We start from the raw sequence: 24331 nt of genomic DNA, 5'->3' as shown, positions 1-24331 counted from the left end.
CTCTCTCGCTTAGCGGAGAGTGGGGTGTGGTAGAGGACATCTCCCCGAACACGTGGGTATGTCCAGATAGTTGCCTCGCGGAGGCCTCTTTGTCCAGTGTCCATTCTGGGTCCGGAAACGGTATACTTTTTTCAGCGTTGACCACAGTAGAAGGTCTGCTGCTGTGAATTTTACACCTCTCCCGCTTAGCGGAGAGTGGGGTGTGGTACAGGACATCTCCCCGAACGCGTGGGTATGTCCAGATAGTTGCCTCGCGGAGCCGTCTTTTGTCCAGTGTCCATTCTGGGTCCGGAAACGGTACTTTTTGTCAGCCTTGACCCCAGTAGAAGGTCTGCTGCTGTGAATTTTACACCTCTCCCGCTTAGCGGAGAGTGTGGTGTGGTAGAGGACATCTCCCCGAACGTGTGGGTATGTCCAGATAGTTGCCTCGCGGAGGCCTCTTTGTCCAGTGTCCATTCTGGGTCCGGAAACGGTACTTTTTGTCAGCATTGACCCCAGTAGAAGGTCTGCTGCTGTGAATTTTACACCTCTCCCGCTTAGCGGAGAGTGGGGTGTGGTACAGGACATCTCCCCGAACGCGTGGGTATGTCCAGATAGTTGCCTCGCGGAGCCGTCTTTTGTCCAGTGTCCATTCTGGGTCCGGAAACGGTACTTTTTGTCAGCCTTGACCCCAGTAGAAGGTCTGCTGCTGTGAATTTTACACCTCTCCCGCTTAGCGGAGAGTGTGGTGTGGTAGAGGACATCTCCCCGAACGTGTGGGTATGTCCAGATAGTTGCCTCGCGGAGGCCTCTTTGTCCAGTGTCCATTCTGGGTCCGGAAACGGTACTTTTTGTCAGCATTGACCCCAGTAGAAGGTCTGCTGCTGTGAATTTTACACCTCTCCCGCTTAGCGGAGAGTGTGGTGTGGTAGAGGACATCTCCCCGAACGTGTGGGTATGTCCAGATAGTTGCCTTGCGGAGCCGTCTTTTGTCCAGTGTCCACTTTATAAAGTCCATGCACTCCAGTGAATAGCATTTATCCATTTAGATAACTTTATTATTATTATTATTATAAGGATTTAATTACTTATTCTTACACAGAAACATAATGTGTGTCTTATAGCATCATATAGCATCATTTAAATGCTTAATTTGTAGTTTTAATGTGCAAATTAAACTTTTTTTCAATACTCTAGAGGGTACTCTTATTTTGAAGAGATCGTCCACCGGAAGTCTTAAATTAGCTCACTAGATTAGCTCACTAGACGCTGCCCTACTCTGTGTGGTGTGGTGTGGTGCCTTTGAAACTACCATAGCCGTCATTAATATTCCTTTACGGGTCGGGTCACCAAGAGAAAAGCGGCTTTAACTCCGCTCCAGTTCAGCTTGGCTATCACATCCTAACAGACAGATCAGAGAGCACTAGAGATCGCGGTGGTAATGGGATGGCCGACCATTTCATTGGGTTTGGATCGACAACAACTGTAGAGAACCGAGATCTTGCTTTGTAGGCTACTAAATTCTCCCAAAATAATTATCAAATCCCACTTCGAGTTGGACCTCAGCGGGGTGAGTGAATGCATGCATCCTTCCAATCAATATATGCGCTATTTGGTCTGACATGAAATACGCTGAGATATAGCTGATGTCTGGTAAAGCAATGAAATGAACAACAAAATATGTTGAACGCATTCCTATAGCTGTAGTAGTCTAGTGGAAAGCTTCGTGACGAGATGTTACTACTAGTCTAGTCAGTCAATGATGTTAATTCAATTCAATTCAATTCAAATGAGAAAAAAGTGTCACAATACAATAAAAACAGTAAGAAATGGGGAAAGTATATACAGTTGGAGGGTAGGCTACAGCATTTTGTAAACAGCTTTGTCACATTGCATCGTTATGTACATGTTATAACAGGGTATAAAGCTTTTTTGAAACACATAATGTCATCCACATTCCACACCTTGTCTGGCCGAGGTGTGGATTAGATTTTTTTATATTTTTTATTTCCCTCCAGCAATGGCAGAGCAACTATCCCAGAGTGAACTGGACTATCCCTTCAAACTTTTGGAGTATTTCAATGGCTTCAGGGTTTCAAAGGTAGGCCTATATTATATTTGTATTTTGTTAAACACATTAAACGCACATTTTGTAATGTTATCATGGAGCAGGCCAGGCAATATCAAAGAAACGTTTAACTACACAATAGTAATATAATAAAATCACACCTGTGTGAAGTGAGGGGCGCTCTTTTATCATCATACATACATCATCTCATTCCGGCCAAAAAAAAGCAAACCTTAAAACGTCCATAGACTTGGCTGCATGATGTCACGACTCACAAGTGGGGGCCTGTTGATTTTTGGGGGCTTGCTGATTTTTGAGGGAGCATGAATAAATAAGACTAACATTAAAAGTCCATAGACTTGGCTACCACATGACGTTATGTCTGAAAGCCAGACGTTGGAGGGTCTAACGCCTTTCAAAAATGCGAATTCTTTGGGAAATGTTGATATTTTGGAAAATTTGCCCAAAATAGGGACTTAAGGGTTAATGACTGTGCTTAACCATTCTCCTGCTAAAAATACCATGATGACACACGGTCTCTTCCTCAACTTAACGGCATCCATGTGGTTTTATCTAACTTCATCATTTCCTCTCAGGTCATATTTACCGCCTGTGAGCTGGGAGTGTTTGATCTTCTGCTGCAATCGCAGAAGCCCCTGAGTGCGGAGCATGTCGCTGGGAAACTGGACACCAGCGTGGATGGTATTGAGAGACTGCTGGATGTTCTGGTGGGAATCGAGATCCTGCAGGTGGAAACAATGGAAGGGAAAGGTGCTGCACACCACACGTACCACAAAATAACTCTTGTTTTGCCAATCATGCACAGGAATAAGGTTTTTAACGGGTGTTAGCTAGTTGCATCCCAAAAACCTTGTGTGTGCAATCTGCGTCTTACACAAGGTCTGCTCATTTGCTAATCTAAACTACTGTACAGTAATATTACTCTCTCACATACTTTAACTGTAACTGCATTTTGTTGTAACAGCTTTCTATAGCAGTAGTGATGTGGCCAACCTCTACTTGGCTAAAGGCAGCGATAAGTCTCTCCATGACATGATCATATACCAGTCCCAAACCATCTATCCTCTCTGGAATAACATGGTTGATGCTGTCAGGTCAGTGGCTTCAAATGATTCAAATGATTCCTGTTCTTCAGTTCAAGCTGTGGTTGACTACAGTATCATATTACATTATGCAGGGAAGGGAAAAACCAGAATGAGAAGACGTTTGGCCTTCCAGCTCAAGATATATTTCAAGCTATTTACAGGTTACTTTTTTATTTGTTGTGTTAACTTGTGTGTCATTATTATACATGTAACCGTTCACCAAATGTATGTGCCTGCTTAATCAGTGGTGTATTTAGCAAGTATAGAGTGATTTTGATTGTGAAACGTACTGCTGCTTTAGATCGGAAGAGGAGATGCTGAAATTTATGGGTTTGATGAATTCATCGTGGGTTCTGGATGGACATGATATAGTGACAGCTTTCAACCTCTCCTGCTTCAAGACAATGATAGATCTGGGAGGTATGGTGATGATGACTTTTAGACTTCATCCAGTATATTTATGAACTTGTATCATTTATACATGAGTGTTTTTCTAAGAATGCATTATGCTTCACAATCCTACAGTTACTCACAATGCTAAAGGTTGTCCAGTACATCTACAATATTATACTGTTGGCAACTGAGAGGCTCCACAAGAATAATTGAGGGTTTAGGTGCCTTGCTCAAGTAATAGTAGTGAATAATAGTCAATCTCCGGCACACATATTTTATCACCCCATCCAGAAACATCAAATAGGTGACCCTCCAGTTAGATGCCTGCATCTGTTAACACTAAACTGCCATAATTTCATTCACAAGACAAAATCAGAACAAGTAATGTGAATTTTCGGTTTATCTAGAATTAAATATACTGTACCTGGTCTATCACAACTTTTACCACATTGTTTACCTCATTAGGTATCATTGCAGGTTCTCTATCTGATGTGTATTGTCACTGTATGAAACATATTTGTGTTTAGTGCATCCACTTAAACACAGATCATCATCATTATGCCATAAACTGTTGTCCTACTGATGCTCTCCTTCAAACAACCATGCACAGACAGAGGTGCATGATTGTGGTTCTGTCTTTTCCAGGTTGCTCTGGCGCTCTGGCTCGTGAATTAGCTAAAGCCTACCCCTCCTCCTCAGTAATAGTGTTTGACCTTCCCCAAGTAGTGGAAACAGCCCAGAAACATTTCTCTGAACAGGATGATGCAATAGTATTTCAATCCGGTGAGGCAATTTTAAAGACAGTTAAAATGTTTTTAGAAAAAGTAGATCTAATGCGTAATCACATGGTATCTGTGGTACTTGAGAAATCTCTAATTTACATTGTTTTGTTATTATGTAGGTGATTTCTTCAATGGGGAAATCCCATCTGCTGACCTGTACATTTTAGCAAGAATCATTCATGACTGGAATGAAGAGAAGTGTCTGAAACTGCTGAAGAAGATTTATGACAGTTGTCAACCAGGTATTATTATTATTATTATTATTGATAGCATTTATAGTACTTATATAGTTTGATCATGTTCATTAAATATAATAATAATTAAAAACTCCCTGTTTATATTTCCCCTCCCTAGGTGGCGGGGTTCTGCTGGTAGAGGCCATGTTGTTTGAGAACAGACGAGGTCCTGTCATGGCTCAGATCTTCTCACTCAACATGCTGGTTCAGACTGAGGGCAGAGAACACCCACCCTCCCAGTACTCCAGCATGCTCTCCCAGTCAGGCTTCCACAACATACAAGTCTGTAGAACAGGGAAGTCCTATGATGCCATTCTTGCCATCAAATGAGCCTGGGTCAAATATGAAGGTTTAGATTCTAAACCTTCATATTCTAAACTTGAGAAGGAGTAGAGGACATTGAAGGAAATTCACTTTGATTAGTTTGGAGTTTACATTCCTGACAGTGTGTTGTGATGCCTGTATGTACACCATGTAGTTTGTATGTGATGTGAACTCCTTTTTGTGCTTGCATCAGAACTCTAGATGTTGCCCGGGTGTGAATCTGTGATAAAAGAACAAAAATGGTCTGATCACCATGTGAATATGGTTTACTCAGGTTCAGACTCTGTTGATATTACATTGACATAACAACGCGTCATCAGAGCGGAGGGAGGGGCGTCAGCTGCGACTCCGCGGCTCCGCCCACCCCCAGGGGTAAGATTTGTGATTTGTGATTTGCTCTCGTTCACTGCAATGCAATTTGCGGCATTTTCAAAACAATATTGCGCAGAGTAGCGATTATCTAACGTATTTGCAATGCCATACGTTGAAAGATCTGTTGCCCGCGGACAAGGCACGTTACCTCCGCAAGTTAGATATTATCGGCATAGGTGTTTGCCGTATGTGATTAAGGATTGGAAAAAGTTGCATTGGCAGCCATAGAAAATTCTGCCCGGGGTAAAACACCGGATGTGATGTTTTTGGGCGTTCCTGTCTTGTTAAAAAACCGGCTGTGACGTTTTTGGGCGTTCCTGTCTTGTTTCGTGTCAGTGTATAGGGTCTGGAAATATCACAGTCTTGCTCTAAACACATATCTAATAGTAGTTGTTTTCTGTATAGTCAGGCCTAATAGTAGTTGTTTTCTGTATAGTCAGGCCTAATAGTAGTTGTTTTCTGTATAGTCAGGCTTTTCTTTTCCTGTTTTCCCATGGTGAAGAATGTAGTGGCACAAGATGGCATTCCTGCTAAGTATAAGGGATAGTAGATTTTAGCACTACATTGGCTTGTTTGACTATTGCATGTGTAATTAGCGAGGTGTGCAAGATGGGTGACGGGCTAATTCCAAAACCGATTGAGTGATTATTAGTATTATTTTATAAAGTCATCTGTCCATTCCAATAGCATATGCATGATGCATCCATCCAGTCACATTAGCCTATAATGCAATTTACTTATTTTGAATAGGCTACAGTGATTTTCGTCATCTCATTAAAATATCTTGTAAGACTGGTGTATATCAGAGCAATTTTGTTCCTACTACGCAAAACTTCACAAGGGGCGTTATTGGAGTTCTGTCTTGATTGTCAAATTGAAGGACAGTTGCATCACGCATATTTTGAAAATGGTCTGTTTGCTTTGTGGTTTCGTGCTGCTCTGCTCATAATAGACAACACATGTCGCAACCTAGCAGTTGTAACTTTTCTTCCCTTCTTTCTCTCCCGTTGCTTTTTTGTATCGTCAACGATTCATCATAAAGCAATGGTCTTCTACTGACTACTAGTCTATAATATATCTGTGCGAGAGGTTATGGTGCGCTCTAATGGCGAAAGGCACTTACTACAGGTAAATCAACGATTGGTTCATTTGGTTGTGGCGAACGACTGACAGTACAGTGTGAGTGTCTGTCAGGCAGTAGAATTAAAGAATTTCGGTGTGTGTGTGTGACTGTGTGTGTGTGTGTGTGTGTGTGTGTGTGTGTGTGTGTGTGTGTGTGTGTGTGTGTGTGTGTGTGTGTGTGTGTGTGTGTGTGTGTGTGTGTGTGTGTGTGTGTGTGACAGGTTCCAGCTCAAAATGTGTCTGCTCATTTCTTTGAGTCATCACTTTCAATTTCACGTTTAATCTGTCCTGTGCGAGTTCTCTCTCCTGATTGGATAAAATAGAAGATAAAAAGATCTGGCGAGACTATGGAAAATTTTCAGCTATTTAACACTTATTTGAACCAAAACAACATCACTTATTTACCTATAAGCCACACACACAAACACGCGCGCGCGCACACACACGCACACACACACACACACACACACACACACACACACCCACACCCTTTTGGGGTGTGTAAAAACCACATGGTGCTGTGACGACCAACTGGCCAATCACAACGTCCTCGTGTTCCTCCAGGCTATGGGAGGTAGCCATAGGGGATGTAGCCGTGACGTCACGCCAGTGTGTTTGTGTATGTGGAATGCGGCTCGAACGAACGGAACAAGTGAAGCCTCTAAACTGCTGCGCTACAACACATCAAATTCAAACTGCACACCTTTGCAACGGCCTGACGTGCTCTGTATGTACCGTCCTACTTTCTTTAACAACTCTTACACGGATTTAAAGCGTATACTCTTTGTTTTTTTTCTTTTCACCTGCAATGTAAATTCCTTATGAGTCTATTTGAGTGAGTTTTTTTTCTTCTTTTTTTTGGTCCTAGTATGGTCGCAACTAGCAGTCCGCTAGGAAAACGCGACATCGTCATTTAAAATGGCGCCAAAGATTAACCTGAACCCAGTGGATGACTGGTGGATGTGTCACACTGTGCATCAATCCATCACAAAATACCACTCATCCACGATCAACTACATTGTTGCTGCCCCGTTACATACATTTAGCGAATCTTAATAAGCGGCACCTTGTCATTTTGGCATTACAGTAGCCTGGGGCTAATAACTGGCTTAGCTCCATGCTAACATGCTAGCCTCTAGTACCACCGTGAGCCGCCAGGTTCAGGAAGATGCAGTCTATTTGCTGGAATGAACGGCTAATGCTAAAAGCTCATGTGTGTGTGTGTGTGTGTGTGTGTGTAAACTACACAGTATAGGCTATGTGAATCTGCAATGACAGGTTTCTGGAAAATCCCAACTAACTAGCACCGTAGTAAGGCTAAGCTACTCACTCGTTTACCAGTCAGATAGTGAGTTTATATTCATTGCTGGTGTGGCTGGGCCTGTGGATTACATAACGTGCAAGTGTCGTTAGCCATTTGGCTACTACTAGTAAGTAAGTCCAGTAACGGGTTAACTGCATTAAAAACTGCACATCATCTACTCGCATGTACAAATTATGATGGCAGCAACATGCGTACAGTACTTTTAACAGCATTTTAACGTCAGAGAACGGAACACATAAGATGCCATGTCAGCCATACGCCTTTTGCTCGGGCTGCCTCGTTACGAGTAACTTTTCCAATCATTCCTGTTATAGAAGCGCAGCTCTCGAGTACGTATTGTACACTAATATTAATACGAATAATTCAATACTTTGAACTTCGCATATGGTACTTTATTTTGCCCCAATTGTGGCGTAGCCAATGCTGCAATCCGCAATGTTTAGACATGCAGAGCAAATTTGCTCTCAATTGCACTTTTACATTATTCATTTACTTACAATTATTCTAAACGTAAGGTTAAATAATAATATGAATGTGAAGTCAACGCTGCCTTAATCATACGATAGAGATAAAAGGTACCCTATGCGCCTGTGTCACTATGACGCGTTGTTTTCTCATTATTGTGCACGTGGCGACTTGACGCTGTTGTCATTTCCAGGCAGCTACGCAGGGGTCACTGAGTGTAGAGTAGCAAAGATGACTAATGCTATAGTTTAATAAGTCTATCTATGCTATGGTCACAAGACACAATATCAGGTCAACTCCACTGTTGTGTTTCGTTACCAGAACCGTGCTACGGCCAGTGGTCTCATCAACAACCTGTGTAAACTAACATGATTGACACAAACAGTGTATGGTAATGGTTCTAATGTTATGTTGCTTTAATATGTTATAACAAATTATATTCCAATTGTTCTATATATTTTTTAAATCTGATATAGCAGTTTGTCTTCTGTAAACATATTAATTAAAAAGATAAATTGCAGTGAAACCTGGTGTTAATGTTCTCTATCAATATTTATTCAGTGGACAATTTCAAACATTGTATCACACTAGTCTGAAAGAATAAAACATCTGTATTATTATTTTCTTTTTTTTCTGACTTGTGCAATGTGTGACCAAACTGTACCCAAGACCATGAAGAGAAGCAGGCATGCAAGCAGCAGTGAAGACTCAGACAATGGAAGTAAGTTTACTCTTCTGGGCTGTCTGGTGCAGACATGACTCATGGCCAAAGTATTACACAGCCATTCTGTAGACCATCCAAGGTTGCTGGCTACCACTCTGTGTTTCGGTTCATTTGCTCCCCATGAACAACGGAATGAAAGAGTTAAATTTGCAAGCACAAAATAGTAGTAACTATAACTAATCTTAAGTAGCTTGTCAACCACAAACCACTAGTTACCAGACATGAGCACAATCTATGACATGTGGGGTTTTAAGCATTTGTTGAAACTGTCTTGGATGAAAATGCAGTTACAACGAAATGCAAAAAACATGTGCATTACATCATATTATAATCCTGTATCTTGTTCTCTATCAGGTAACTCTACATGTTGGTCCCAGCACTCTAAGTCACAGCCCAGGAGAGGAAAGGGAACGAAACCTTCTGAGGTACGTCTTTTGAGAAACTATATGAAACATGAAAAACAGTTTTTAATCTAATTAAGGTTTGAGGGTATTTTCTGTCATCTTGATCGCTTTAATTGTTTTTATTGAGCACTTTGCCACTTAAGAGTTTTATCTCATGCACATTAGGTATTTGTTTCTCATTTATTTCTCATCTGAGGTTGTTTTATCACTTGCGGCTTGGCTTTAGTTGTCTTTTTTTTCTGTCTTGTTTTGTTTATGCATTTTATCCTTCTGCACATACATGTAACTGTCTAGTAACCACATGAACCCTAGCATCCCTATTCTGACCCCGGCCAGCTAAGGTCAAACATTGACTCCCTCTGGCGCTTTTCTAGTTCCCACTCTGCCATTCTCCCTGTGTCCTCTCTTAGATTTTGAGATTTTGAGTCCAACTAAACCCTATTATTATAACACAAGTTAAATATTCACGTCTATATGGGTCAGGTTTTTCGCACAGACTTGATCACTGCCATGAAGGTTCATGATTCACACCAGTTGAACCCAGATGAGTACTACATCCTGGCTGATCCCTGGAGACAGGACTGGGAGAAGGGGGTTCAGGTTCCTGTCAGTCCCCAGTCCATCCCTCATCCAGTAGCCCGGTAAGACAACCAACACATTCTGAGTTTGCTAGGCTAGAAATACTGTCCCATAACCTAATGACTGCAGGATTCACTTTCTACAACAGTCATCTGTTGTAAATGTGCGCTTGAGCAAGACATTCTACATTTCTACTGGCATTTTATTACTTTTATTTAGTAGTTTATATAGCAAGTCTGAGCTTGTATTCTCAACCTTTTTATTGAATGGGTGAAAACAAGCAATGCACAGATCTTAAATCAAACGTCCTGTTTTCCACAGGGTGCTGGCAGAGAAGGGGAAGGAGGTGATGTTCACTAAGCCTAAGAAGCTGATCAGGATATCGCGCTCTGAGTCTTTGGGCTACGTGGACATCCGGACACTGGCCGAGGCGACGTGCCGCTATGACCTGGACGAGGAAGATGTGGCCTGGATACAGATCATCAACGAGGAGTTCAATGAGATGGGTGAGTGGGGTTAACCTGACGCTGCCAGATCCAAGAAGCTTGCTACACAAATTTGTTTCACAGCTTATTGGGATCTGGGATCGCGGAAGCAAATTCGATGACGGGGCTGTTCCTTTTTTTCAAGATACTTGGTAGATGATTGGATGGGACCGTCTGTCTATCACCGTGTGGGCGTGCAAACACAACCAATCATATTGACGTGTCTAGATGGCTTCACATCCGGTTTCGCACATATCCCGCCCTTAGCTCACGCTGATTGGTCCGGTACGGAACGGATTTTTGTCAGCTCAACTCCCTGAGAGATCCCAGATGAAGGCTGTGTTGGGGAACATGGTTACCCAATACCGCCCTCATCTGGCAGCGTCAGGTTAGAGTGGGGTGGCCTGAGCTGGGCACTTTGGTTGCATTGGTGTGTCACAATGTCAACTTATGAGCATCTTAGTTCCCTGCAAAAATCTTAAGTTTTATAAAAAAAAATAAGAGTTAGATAAATGTGATGTGGGGGGTTTGCACTTTGCAGTGACTTTTCCACTTTCAAATGACAGATTTTGAAGGCAACCTGTTAAAATAAATGTAAGGCAGACAATATGACCAAATGCTGTCCAAGCAATACATGCTGTAATAAATAAATAAAAAGTCATTAGTGAAATCAATACAAATACAGATTTGCATAATGGTAAAATCAATCAAGGGACAGATTATTCTAACATATTTAGTCGTTGTGTTTTTAGGAATTCCGGTGCTTGACGAGATCACCATGGAGAGAGTTATAGAGGAGTTTGAGTGCCGCTGTCATGACAACATGACACATGCCACGGAGACAGAGGAGGGGCTAGGCATCGAGTACGACGAGGACGTGGTTTGTGATGTCTGTCAGTCCCCTGATGGAGAGGACAACAATGAAATGGTGTTCTGCGACAAGTGTAACATCTGTGTGCACCAGGTTGGTTAGGCATGTCCCTTCTTATAGAGCCATTTTCAACTATAGCAGTTCTCAAATGTCAAGGACCCCCATAACTGAGAGTTTACAAATGAACCACTGATATATGCATTTATTGTGCACATGCATAGATACATACAGAAGTGCACAGCAGAATCCTTTGTTAGTTTTTAACTGTTAAAGAAAGTATTACTAGTACTGCAATGTACAATTATGGCATTATCCAGAGTGACTTAAAATAAGCTAATAAAATAATACTATTAAAAATACAAACTACTGTGGTTACCCCACTACTAATCTTGAATTACTTGTATACCACAGCTACTATTACTACCAATACTATTATTAAATAGTACTATTACTATTATGAAAAGTAGTAGAAACAAAATATTGTGCAATGTATGACGTTTCACAGCATAAGCTCCCCTTCAAACAGAGTAACGTAAACCTTAGTAAAATGTTAAATATATTAATAACATGGGGAAAAGAATTTAAGAATAAATGTTGCCATTTTAACCCATTCTGACCGGGCACCCATTTTGGTGTCAGCATCATGTTATGCTTTAGCTATTTAATAGCTATTTAATAGCAGATCTACAAGCTCATATCGCGCCACCGAGTGGCGCGATACGAGCTTGTAGGTCTGCTATTTTTTGAAAAATCGAAGAACGACTGACATTTTTAGAATCTGTCATCTCAGGTCAGAATGGGTTAATCAGACCAGTGTGTGTCCAGTGGAAACCTCATATGAATCTGATCTCAGGTCAGAATGGGTTAAATGTGCATCTTGATGGTAGCATTTGGCATAGCATGTACACACCCTTTTTTCACATACTTCTCAAAGGATAGAACATGGTGTTTGTTTGTTCCTTGATAGGCGTGTTATGGCATTCAGAAAGTCCCCAAGGGCAGCTGGCTGTGTCGGATCTGTGCCCTGGGCATCTTGCCAAAGTGCCAGCTGTGTCCGAAGAAAGGTGGTGCCATGAAGCCGACTCGAAGTGGAACCAAATGGGTCCATGTTAGCTGTGCCTTGTGGATTCCAGAGGTGAATCTGTTTAAGTGTTTGCCAATGTTAAGTTATGTAACACATGAGATGAGTAAAATAATGATGTCACTGAATCACACAGAGCGACATTGATCCTATGAGAGTACGAGGGTATTATTATGGCATCACATACAGCAATGGTTGTCATGCAGTCTTCAAATCGTTTTTACCCTGTAATCCTTTTTCCGATAGAGACCCAACACTACAACATAAGAAATATCTGTGTGATTCTGTGGTCGTAGGTGAGCATTGGGAATCCAGAGAAGATGGAACCTATAACCAACGTGTCTCACATTCCCAGCAACAGATGGGCACTGATCTGCTGTGTATGTAAGGAGAAGAGAGGAGCATGTATACAGGTACTGTAACTGTTAAAGGTTAACTCTCTTGACCTCACACACCAGAATCAATACAAATACAATTTGTGACCACTTTATTTTTAACGTCACGTTAAGGGAGATAATCTCATCTATGTAAATGTTAATCAGAGGGTTCTCATAGTGGTGTTCAGGGATCTCCAGGGGACTTTGTGGGATTCCAGGGGGCAAAATGAGGAACAGATTGTTCCTTATTATTTTGGGGGATCATATAACATTTGAAACGTTGTTCTTCAATGTTCACACCAAAGAAAGGTAGCCCAGAAAATTCTATATGTTTGTATCCTGCTGGATTACATAACATGCTTTGATCTTTACCGCATGCTTAGGGCCTTAGGCTATGCTTCTCTGTAATGGACAGTGGCTAGTGATATTTGTGATATGTTGTTGCATTTGTTATTTGATGCTGGATCAAGTAACTTTATTCTCTACTACTAAAGTGTGTTAGAAGCTGACTGTCACACACACACACACACACACACACACACACACACACACACACACACACAATGATGTCAGAGGAGATCAGGTACCACCCAGTGGTTGCCTGACCACACTACAAGTAGTTTGGAACAGTAAGCTAAATGACCAGAATTGTTCTGAAGCAGTTTTCACTAATTACATTCTCATGATACAAGGTTACTACACACCTATTATCAGGTAAATTAATTGTAATATTTATTTTATTGTAGGTTTGAAAACGTATTATGTTAATGCCTGCTCTAGCCATATATACAATTCTAAAACAGTTTGGGGCATATGACCCAAAGCTTTGTTACCTTTTTTCAATAAACTTTGATCTAGCTCTAGGGAGATTTGGATCAGTTGATGTAGCACTCGACCACAAATGATCAAAGATTCCTTTGTTTGTGCCCCCACAGTGCTCAGCGAACAACTGCCGGACTGCCTTCCATGTTACATGCGGCCTCAGCGCGTCCCTGGAGATGAACACCATCCTCACCGAGGACGACGAGGTCAAGTTCAAATCCTACTGCCCCAAACACTCTGAGGCCAGAGACTCTGGAGGAGAGGAGGAGGAGAAGGAGGTGGGAGACGGAGATAAAAAAGGCAAAAGAAGAGGCAGGGTGAGAGAGGACGACGACCAAGTCTCTTCCTCTTCCTTTGCTCTTCCAGAACTGCCCTCTTCCAGAGGTTCCACTGGTGAGCCGGAGGCCCTGAGCAGCCGACAGCAGGAAGAGAAGAGGGTGAACCTCCGCAAGACGAAGCTCCAGGCACTGGAGGAGGAATTCTTCCAGTTTGTGGACGTGGAGGAAGTCGCCCAGCACCTTAAGCTGTCCCAGGAGGCAGTGGACTTCATGTACCAGTACTGGAAGCTGAAACGCAAGGCCAATTTCAACCAGCCGCTCCTCACACCCAAGAAGGATGAGGAAGAGAGCCTGGCACGCCGCGAGCAGGAGGTGCTGCTTCGTCGCCTCCAGCTCTTCACCCACCTCCGGCAGGACCTGGAGAGGGTAGGTTTCCACATTCTCCCTCTATTCAAAAACGCAAGGCCAGAGGAAAAAAGAGCAAGGTCAAGCATAGAGCAAGGCAAGTGTTTAAGAGCAGGACCAGCTATTGCAATGGGTAGAGGATCAGGGCTAGAGTGTTTGCTGCTACCTGCAGTTGGATAACAGACAGAAGGAAGAATGCACTGAGAACAAATCTTTCTATAAATAGACAAAAACTGCCTTCTCCATAGAATGTTAAGATAAATACCCATTAAAGTGTCTGTGATGTCTTAAACACTGGTCTCACTTCCTTCCTGGACTACATGTTGTCTCAGTAAGACAGCCCTCTCCCTCTCCACAAGGTGGGGTGAGTGCAGCAAAGCATTAATGGTAATTGTAGTAATATAATATAAGTAAATATCTAAAATCACATTGCCCACATAAAAACCCCAGGAGTGTTTCTTGTCTCCCAAACATCATTCAAATAAGTTCTGGTCGCAAAAGGGGTGAAGTGGCCCGTTAAGAATGATTTATTATTAGCTTGAGGTTATGGTTGGGTGACGATACGAATCTATCGTCAATTGTGATTTTACGAATCCAATCGCCGATTATTTTTATTAGGCGATTCTTTGCGGCGATTCTTTCTTTTGCAAAATAGCATTAACCTACAGCAAAATAATAATAAATAGTGTGAGCAAAATGCGAATCAATTTGGGCCAGCAAAGTCGTAACAGCGGCCGGGTGGAAAGTGGAAACCTTATAATGGTATGCTTCCAGAGTCAGTCCCAGCAGCAGCAGAACGGGGGAACAGCTCACACACTCACTCTGGGCTGGCTGCCTGGTTGGGACCGAGGGAGGCTAATGTACTGTAGCCTACATGTTGTTTACGCTCCGGAGTCCGGACAGTTCCAGACCCATGCAGTTTAATAATATACAGTCACACCAGAATGCACACATGCTGTTTTGTGTCTCATCACAATTGTATTGTGCTATTGACAACGTGAATGAACACCAGCACTTAAAAAACAGACAGATCTGCGTTGCAAACGGTGCTGCAGAGACGGGCGCGTCTGCGGGTTCTCAACGCGTCCCCGATGCGGCACATTGAGAGCTTGTGGATTTGTCTTTTTTTCGACTTGCGACCCACTGTAAACTGTAATCACATTGCACGAATATATCGTCTATCGTCTATATATCGTCTATCTGGGCCAGACGATGGCCGATTGGAAAACTTTGCTATATCGCCCAACCTTACTTGAGGTAGAACGTTCTTTTAGGATTGTGGTTGACAGTGAGGTATACAAGCACCAGGTGATCACTACAATATTTCCTGAGCCAATTAAGTGTGTGACTGGTGTTCAGACAGCTCCCTCACTTTGTTTTCTTCACCTATGTATGATTGACTGACATTCACGTATGTTGTATGACATGATCGGACACCATCAACATGAAGGCAACAGGTTATCTGAAATAGGGTTGGTAGGCTCTCCTAATTTTGTCCTGACTTGCTGGGTCTTCAGGTGCGTAACCTGACCTACATGGTGACGCGGAGGGAGAAGATGAAGCGCTCTCTGTGGAGGGTTCAGGAACAGATCTTTCATCACCAAGTCAGACTGCTGGACCATGAGCTGCTCACTGGTGAGTGAACGGCATTGTATTTTCTTTTGGGCTTCTCAGATGAATGGGTTAGGGTTAGGATATGTTTTCTTTTCTTCCTCATTCATTATATTTATTGATAACATATTTTCAAGAATAAAGAACAATGGCTACAATCTCTATTTTGTGAGTACTGTATGCTTTTACAGTGTGGCCAAAGGCAAAGCCTTCAAGAACAGGGTCCCTACAAATGTAGAACAATCAGCTCGTTCCTCTATGTGCATGACATCATGAAACAGAACCACTCCTGGCTATGAATAAAAAACAACATGAACAACAGTATGTACACACAATGCCAAAGTGAATCTTGTGATGAGTGTAAAAAAACAAAACAATACATATAATACATACACGCACGTGCACACACAAACAAACAAGAATGGCTCTGTCATGACTGGCAGGTGCAACAAGCTCTTGTAGCACCCGTTTTTGTTCGTTTCTGACGTTCTTTTGTTGGTTCACTCACTGTTTTGTTATGATTGTCTAGCTCCAGTTGGCTCATAACATTAGCTTCTGTTGCCACTTGCTTCGCATTGCGTCGTTCAAAGTATGGGTTTTTAATGCCGTTCAGACTATCATTGGCTTAGGAGGCAGCCAATCACGAGAAGGTCTGACTAGGTCGTCACTAAAGTTGTCATTATTGTCGTCAGTAATGGTGGGTACAAATGTAGTCTGTGTGCTTTTCAAGCACCTGGCAAAAACGTATTATTCGCTGTTCTGACACAGAATATGACACTTAAATGCATTACTGAATGCTATTTCTAGAATTGATTGAACAAAATCACTTTTTTTGCTTGAACTTATCTGATCGTTTTTTTCCTCTCCACAATTCTAATATGTTGTTGTAGGTGATGCCTCAGCCAAAGACTTGGAAAAAATCTTCTCCCTGGGCTGGTTATCACACCAAGACTCCCAGTCTGGCTCTCAATGGGGCCACTCCAGTCTAAAGACAAAATGTGGCTCTTCAAAGCACGAGAAGAGAAAAGGCCTCCACAGGAAACATCTTCCCAATTCCCCGCAGCCTCAGAAGGACAGCAGCAGCAAACCACTGGATACAAAGGATAGTGAGGGAGCAAAACTCAAGGAGTCAGTGACTGTTGAGGTGAATGCCTACAGCAGAGTTCAGAACATGGATGATGACCCGGGATATCAGGGGTTTCACTACTCAAAAGGTCAGAAGGCTGAAGTTCGGGAGGATGCAAACCACGTCAAGATACAAAAACCTGAGAACAGGGCAGAGACCAGGAGGGAGGCCCCAGGGCCAGAACACCACAAAGAGGAACAAGAGATGAGGAGCAGGGAGGAGGAGCTGGCACTGACCAGACAGAAGCAAGAGAGCGACAACGAGGATGAAGAGGAGAAAAGGAGAAGGAAGAAAAGGAAGAATGAACCCACAGACAGTACTCCAATCCAAACAAAAATAAGACTGGGGTTGAAGCCCCTGGAGAGAACGGTATCGATTCGACTGGTCGATATCAGAGCCTCTGACTTTGACGACTACTCCATAAACACAGGAACAGTCAGCAAAAGCCTAATGACCTTTGACCCTTCTACCAACATCACTACAAAAGCCAACAAAAACCATAGTGCCCCAGACTCCATTACCACAAAACCAGGCAAAGCAAACGTGATCCTGGAACACTGCGGGTCCAGTACTAAACCCAGTGGGTTGCTGAGGAAGACTCCGGCAAACAACTCCTCATCCTCTTCCTCCCATTCAGCTTCCAACGGCCATCTCAAGAACTGGGGGAAGTTTCGGATCCCTAAGAGGAGTGAGAGACCTCCTGGGGTGGCGAAGGAGAAGCAGGAAGGTGGGGCAATTGAGCCAGCATCCCTGCAACAGCAGCAACGCAAGCCCTTCCTCAGGCCACCACCAAACACGCCAGAGCCCTCTTACCCCAGAACCAGGCTCCGCACAGGGGCAGAGAATGAAGCCTTCACCCCTTCCTCCAACGCCAAGCCGAGTGACGATGAGGTAGATCACTGCCTGAAGAGGTGCCACTCTCATCAACTGAGGGGGGACCCGTCAATCACCCGTCGCTACGGTAACAACATCATCCGGAGAGGCGTGCTGGCGTCCTGATGTAACTCTGGCAGAAGTTCCGAAGGTTATAAGAACGGCAGGTTATGTTCTCAGAGTTCTAAGAACACTTGAAATAAGCTGCACTGTTTATTGGGAAAAAAAATAAACTGCTGGTGTCTCTTTGTAATCTTTATTTTTCTCGTAAAACGAAAATCATTAAAATGCCTAGATTAAACAGAGCTGATATTTATTTTTTATTTGTAACATAATGTAAAATACAAATTTGGAAATATTTTACTTTTAGTTTTTCTTTGGCTAGTTTTTATTGGTTATTTTCATAGAATAGAAAGATGTCAAGTTGCCACCTAACTCTTGCTTAGCTAAACGCTTCATTTTGTGATTGACAGTTGTGATTATTGCTTGGGACCATTGCATTGTAATTTTTTGTTTTGTTATTAAATAGTATTACACTTGCTGTGAGTCAGTTGCACTTAGTAAAAAAAGGATAAGAAACATTGCATTGTGAACTCAATATCACAGTATATCAGACAGAAATGACACAAACTCTACAGTTTAAAAAAATTGTGAATGTCAGTCTACATTCAAACATTAGATTATTAGATTGCCATTGTTACAAATGGGGTCATTTTACAAAAATAAATCATTAACGACCGTTTGTCTGCTGTCAGAAGCACTCGAGTGTAATTGAAATTTGATTATCTATCCATCACGTGCCTATCTTTTATTTCAAGAGTTTGCACTAAGACAGGAAGGCACAGGTATGATGTTTGAGCTAGAGTTATTTTTACACTGAAAAAAAAAGCGTTTTTTGTACCTTTTTTGGGCCGCTGCTGTACTACTGTTATGCAAAAGGATTTTGTTTTGTCATGTCTTAAGATGAATAAAATTCTTTCTCACGCGGCACACATTTGATTGGTCTCTTTGCTACTAACCTAATCTGTGTTCCCAGAAGTTTTCAGCGGACTCCACCAGTGGAAGAACTTGATGTTTGAACTTGTGAATCAATACCGCCCCCATCTGGCGGAGTCAGGTTAAGTACACTAATTGGATTCCATAGAAGCCAGCTTTCTCCTGGATAATTAGTGTGGTTGCCCGAATGGGCAACCAGACTCTTGTAACTGTGACACTTTATTATTTCACTGGAGTAGTCTTTATTTTGACGCTTTATACCTCCCACACTGTACGCTGTACGCACTTGAGCCATATGTCAAATTGACCGGAAAAATCGGGAATCGTGTGCTTGTATTTTGTTAAGAGAAATGTTGTATAGTTTAATTGATATGAATTTATTAGTGAATTAAATTTCCCCATTGACATGAATGGGAAAAGGCAAAAATTCACATTCAAGTATTTGTTCCTCGGAGACTGTAATCACTATAGTTACAAAACTTTTAGGGATAATTCAACATTATCCCTAAAATTATTTAACCCTACAATTTTATCGGTCGGCCTCATGGTGGCGCTATAACAGCCCACTTTACCTTTTGGCTTATAACTCTTGAACCGTAGGTCGTAAAATCTAAATTATTTTTTCCCTGGATTCCTTTGGTCATTTCCGCCATGATAGATTTTCCGCCATTTTGAATTTTGTCCAAAACACACTTTTTGCTTTTCCTCCTACAGATTTTGTCCAAATCTCACAGAAATCGGCACACGTGATCTCTGGACCCATCCAATTAAAACTGAACTGCAGAATTTTGAAAGTGCGTATCGTTCGGCCGTAATCGTCTTCCGAAGTTAGTAGGAGGGGCCTATATCACAAAAAATGCCATAAATCACGAACGGAATGTCCAATCCATCCCACATTTCAATCACATGTCCGGGGTGGTTCAATCAACCAAGTTCTAAAAGCAATTCTATTTTCATCCATAGGGGGCGCCGCAAATGCGAGAAATGTAACCGTTTGTCGCAAAAACATGAATTTCGGGGGTTAAATCCCCTCCGAATTACTTACGCATGATCTAAGGCGTGACTTGAAATTGTAATTGGCTGGCAATACTAGTGGGAGGGGCATATGTAAGCCACTGCGGCAACCACACTCTGCAATTTTTTTAAATTGCGAATTTTCTAGTTTGGATTGTAACTTGACATTGCTTCTTTCTTTGTGCTGTGGCTAGTAAACCCAAGCCCTACTAATAAAGTATTTTAAAATTGGTCAAACTAGCAATAAAATAATTGATTATTGTACTCCGAAACATCTTCCATAAAACCTTAAAGGACCTATAACATAAAATTCAACTTTTTCAATTTCTTTTGTGTTTTTGGGGCTCCCATGTGTGTTTTCTATCCCCACAAATAACCAATTTTGAACAATCAGGCCTTCATGTCATATGGGTGTTTTAATGGAAATTGCTCTCAGAAACAGCTCGACTGATTTTGGCCTCATCGTGATGTCATCAATGCCACCCTACTTTGTATAATTCCTCCTTTTCTTCAGTCTTCAGTTGCAAATTTGCATTTCCACTTTGTTTACAATGTCCACCATTGTTGATTTTCCAAGCTGGCATGGAATGGAAACAAGCCTGGTTTTATCTAGCATGAGTATTATAATGACTCAAATATTAAATAATCTGCATATCAGCACCCTCTCCACCTCAGCTAAAACTGCTTTCAAAGTCCAGAAAGAATTGACAAGGCCTGGTTATATCAGAGTGGTGATTGAGGCTCAAACCAGCGACGTAGAGTCTGTGGGGGCCACGGGGCCATGGCCCCCATGAAGAATCCTAGGGCCCCTTTCGGCCCCCATGAAGATTTTCGTGGACATTTTACATTTACATTACATATTTTCTGGGAATTCCGAAAATTTTGGACCTCTCCGCCGGCAATCTGAGAATCCCATCGTCAAATATTCGGGAAAACAGCGCCTCCCCTGTTGTTCCTCAGGCAACAGTCTGTCTTGAGAGACACCGGCCGTCCAAGAGGTGTTAAAAAGTGCTAATCTGTTTCTTTTGTAGTTGTTCTTGAGGCGTGACATAAAGGGCGCGTTCGGAAATACCACACCGGAGCACACTCGCCTATTAGTTTGCATTGCACAGTGGGCTCAGTGCGCTATTTCCGAACGCGCCCAACACTGATCAAGAATTCACCAAAGAGACCTAACCACAGACTAGTGAGACTACACACTGACTCGAGAAAGACCCATATCGTCCAAAATAGGCTGATCAGTCGCTGTCTGTGTATAGGCTAATTCAATGGTAAAAGTATGCTAAAGAACTCATTTTTAGACCATTTGGGAAATAAATAAATAAATAAATCCGCGGCGACAGTCCCCCCCCAACGCAATTCTGTAGCCTACCCAAAGGTACCCAAGGTACGCACCCGCCGCCAGCTATGATCTCTCTCTCTCTTTCTCTCTCTCTCTCCGTATCTCTCTATATCTCCCTCTCTCTCTCTCTCTCTCCCTTCCTCACCTTGGCTTGGACATTGGCCTATAGAAGCTGCTTTAAAAGTACCAGCGAAAACAACTTATTTTTTTCCGCGCTGCGGCGGGGGGGGGGGGGGGGGGGGGGTGCGGGGAGGCGGGGCTGCGGGGGGGGGGGGGGCATGAGGATTGATCAAACTCTTCGGCTCTGGCTCAAACCATTAGAAATAACTTTGAGGGACATAGACAATACGATTATTAAATATTAAAAGCAGTTTTAAAATGCATGTTATTTGTGCTTTAATGGTCAACCGTCTCGGATATTTTATAACAGGCAAAGGAGACAACTACTTGTGGAAATAGGAGCCCCACCGAGGACTCATTTGAGATGGTCAGGAGTTCGTGTGTGTGTGTATTGTATATGTGTGTATACAATACACACACACACACACACACACACACACACACACACACACACACACACACACACACACACACACACACACAAACGCTATTATTTGATTTCTTATGTTGAAATAACAGAATACAGTAATTCTGTGAGTTATGGTGGAGTTGCAAAAACAAAAAAAAGCTATTAATAAGTTTCGCATCGCATGCATAATCGCTATTGCTTGAGAGAGAGAGATGGTCCCTCTTTCTTAATTGAGCGCGTGACGCAGACGTGTACGCTCAATTAAGAAAGATTTGACGCAGATGCGCTGATGACGCCGGCGAGGTTCAGACTTCTGACTCAAAGCCTCAGAGGGGAATTGTTTTAACATGTAGTTCAGGATGGAGAGAACACTTTTCTCCTACGGTCAAAAAGGCAGGGACTAAGGACAAGATGAGCAGCAGGAGGAGTACTAGTAGTAGGACTAGGAGAGCAGGTACCGGAATGCTTTTTTTCCTCCTTTTTTGGGAAAAGGGTGGGGGGGTGACCCGCCCCGCCCGCTGCACGATAATTGCGCTGACAACCGCTGGCCCGCGCACCACCGTCTATCCCTTTTGCACAGTATTAAGGTCAGAAGGTCTTTTATGCTATTGAATGTGTTTTGTGAGTGTTATTCTGTCTGGCTGTTTCATCAGATTTGTCATCCATGCCACGGTATCTAAATTCTAAAGATATTTCCTGCTCACTCTCAGCTTGTATGCCATTGTGGCTCAGATAATGAGTCAGTAATAGAAGCTTGTATAGGTTCAGCACTCAGTACATTGCAGTATTTTTTATGATTCAAAGTTTATTGCTTTTTAGTAAAATATTTGAGTACTTTTCCCACCACTGCTGAGTTGTTAAAATAGCTCAACAGAATGCAGTTTTCAAGTAGGCCTACGGGGCTCAGCATATACTTGATTAATAAGATCATTTAGAAGCTGTCATTAAAAAAATGACAAATGTACTTAAACAAAACCTTGTATAGACCTACTCTTGGTTGTTTAGAACTGATATAGGCTTCTCAAACTAATAAATGACTAAGGGCTGACATTACTAAATACCTCTGTTTGCTGTCAATGAAAGAGTAATTGGTTTTCAACACTAATCTAAATGTCAGTTGTGTCATAATGAACGTTGGTCATCAGTGCTGACAGAATGAATCTACAGATATACCATCTGTAGATTCATTCTGTCAGGAGAGGTGTTTGATGTGCATTTTCATCTTTTGACCTACCAGCACTCCCTTGAACCTCAAATATGACCAACAACTTTGTATTAGTGTGAAAGGCTTGGTGGTATGAGTAAAGCTGAGACAACTCAAAGGTTGTGGGTTTAATTCTTGGTCAGTGTGAATTCACACTCTTCAGGGAGGATCATGGAGGGAGCAACTTAAGAAATGTTTTATTATTAGTTGGATTTCATTGAGACAGTTTCCTAATCATTAATGTTTTTTTTTTTCACTTTTAGTTGATCAGTGTTTTTGTTTGTTTTTTATCGAGTGAGTTTTTAGTTTGGTTGGGTTGTTTGGTTCGAGTGAGCTTTGAACCTACAGTATGACCTTCAGTATGTATTAATCTATTGAGCCACATAATGGATAATTGGAATGAGAACATTATATTTGACCTTTTAGAAATTAGATGGACATTGGACGTGTTCTTTAGGAGTGTTATTTTTTAAACCCTAAACCTTATATCTGTAGCATGAAGCATATATGCTTACTGAATATAAATGAGTAGCCTATATATTGTTACTGCTGTGCTGGACTAGGAACTGCATCAGTGTAAAAGGTGTACAATCCACTAAAATGCACGTTATGGAACACCACTTTGAGTCCAAAATGGTAATGGCCAGGATTTTACTCCCGGTATGGGAATAGCCTACACTACAGTTTATTTAAGGACCACAATGTAAACAAGCCACTAGGGATTTTTGTGTTATCCTTTTAGCATAACCCATGACTGTAGGCTACTACCTGCTGCACTGCTGATAAGCATGTTTATAAAGTATTAAATCAATCAATAACATTTATACCACCATTGAAAAGTATGGGCAGGCCCGTTTATGACATTCTACCACAACGGGAACGGCATAGTGTGCTGTGCCCATGCTTTGGCCAACACCACAACAAAATCTGTTTTATCTGCTATGACATTTTTAGTTAGGTGGCTGCAGATTGTCCTATCCGCCCTGGCAGGACAAGAAGAGCTGTTGTCCAGAGTCTCAACACACGCTGCTGGAAAAGGAAGATCAGCATCAACATAAAGCTTGTCAATGTATGGAGGCACAGTGCTGTAACATATCATAATAGATGCTTGTGTTGACACTCTGGACATGACAAAACACAGTGATGATTTAGGTTGTGTTATCTGCTGGTGTTGATCCACTGACAGTGAAAACGTAATGGTTTCAACGCAGCCATCTTTTTAGAGTACATTGTGCTTCAGTATGTTGACAAGCTTCATGGAGATGCCAATTGTCCTTTCCAGCTCGATTTGGCACCTGTCCACAGAGCCAAAACTACTGTCACTGGTGTACTGACCATGGTATTACTGTGCTTAACTGACCAGCCAACTGGCCTGACCTGAACCCCAGAGAATCTAGGTTGTATTGTCAAGAGGAAGGTGTGAGACATAAGACTGAACA

At 42.2% G+C, this 24331-nt stretch overlaps 2 protein-coding genes across 3 annotated transcripts; both read left to right on the top strand.

The window, feature by feature from the left end:
* The first annotated feature begins 1259 nt into the window (after positions 1-1259).
* asmt2 (acetylserotonin O-methyltransferase 2) lies at positions 1260-6101 on the top strand. The gene is made up of 10 exons (XM_083792207.1): positions 1260-1549; positions 1998-2080; positions 2644-2818; positions 3033-3162; positions 3246-3314; positions 3455-3573; positions 4192-4329; positions 4448-4570; positions 4683-5664; positions 5732-6101. The coding sequence occupies exons 2-9, from the start codon at positions 2000-2002 to the stop codon at positions 4892-4894; spliced, it is 1047 nt and encodes a 348-aa protein (XP_083648333.1). The 5' UTR covers positions 1260-1549; positions 1998-1999; the 3' UTR covers positions 4895-5664; positions 5732-6101.
* A 921-nt stretch (positions 6102-7022) lies between these two features.
* Positions 7023-18797, top strand: jade1 (jade family PHD finger 1). 2 transcript variants are annotated; one of them, XM_083791787.1, is made up of 11 exons: positions 7023-7109; positions 8841-8892; positions 9250-9320; positions 9783-9940; positions 10200-10384; positions 11116-11327; positions 12202-12369; positions 12612-12728; positions 13628-14218; positions 15715-15832; positions 16699-18797. In XM_083791787.1, exons 2-11 carry the CDS (start codon positions 8844-8846, stop codon positions 17931-17933), a joined length of 2904 nt encoding a protein of 967 aa, XP_083647913.1. In that variant the 5' UTR covers positions 7023-7109; positions 8841-8843; the 3' UTR covers positions 17934-18797. The 2 variants fall into 2 exon arrangements, with proteins under 2 accessions (XP_083647913.1, XP_083647912.1); XM_083791786.1 differs by lacking the exon at positions 7023-7109 and having other exon boundaries at positions 8798-8892.
* The last annotated feature ends 5534 nt before the right edge of the window (positions 18798-24331 follow it).

This window comes from Protomyctophum parallelum, assembly GCF_964188405.1.
Source record: "Protomyctophum parallelum genome assembly, chromosome: 20".
Taxonomy (NCBI): Eukaryota; Metazoa; Chordata; class Actinopteri; order Myctophiformes; family Myctophidae; genus Protomyctophum; species Protomyctophum parallelum.
This window is presented reverse-complemented; position numbering and strand designations above follow the sequence as displayed.

What these genes read in the sequence shown, in the direction of transcription:
- jade1 (XM_083791786.1), top strand. Translation starts at nt 8,817, where the DNA reads ATGTGTGACCAAACTGTACCCAAGACCATGAAGAGAAGCAGGCATGCA. An exon ending in CGAGGAGTTCAATGAGATGG is followed by an intron (nt 10,385 to 11,115) that starts GTGAGTGGGGTT and finishes TTGTGTTTTTAG; the next exon opens with GAATTCCGGTGCTTGACGAG. An exon ending in TCCGGCAGGACCTGGAGAGG is followed by an intron (nt 14,219 to 15,714) that starts GTAGGTTTCCAC and finishes CTGGGTCTTCAG; the next exon opens with GTGCGTAACCTGACCTACAT.
- asmt2 (XM_083792207.1), top strand. Translation starts at nt 2,000, where the DNA reads ATGGCAGAGCAACTATCCCAGAGTGAACTGGACTATCCCTTCAAACTT. An exon ending in GACAATGATAGATCTGGGAG is followed by an intron (nt 3,574 to 4,191) that starts GTATGGTGATGA and finishes TGTCTTTTCCAG; the next exon opens with GTTGCTCTGGCGCTCTGGCT. An exon ending in TGCAATAGTATTTCAATCCG is followed by an intron (nt 4,330 to 4,447) that starts GTGAGGCAATTT and finishes GTTATTATGTAG; the next exon opens with GTGATTTCTTCAATGGGGAA.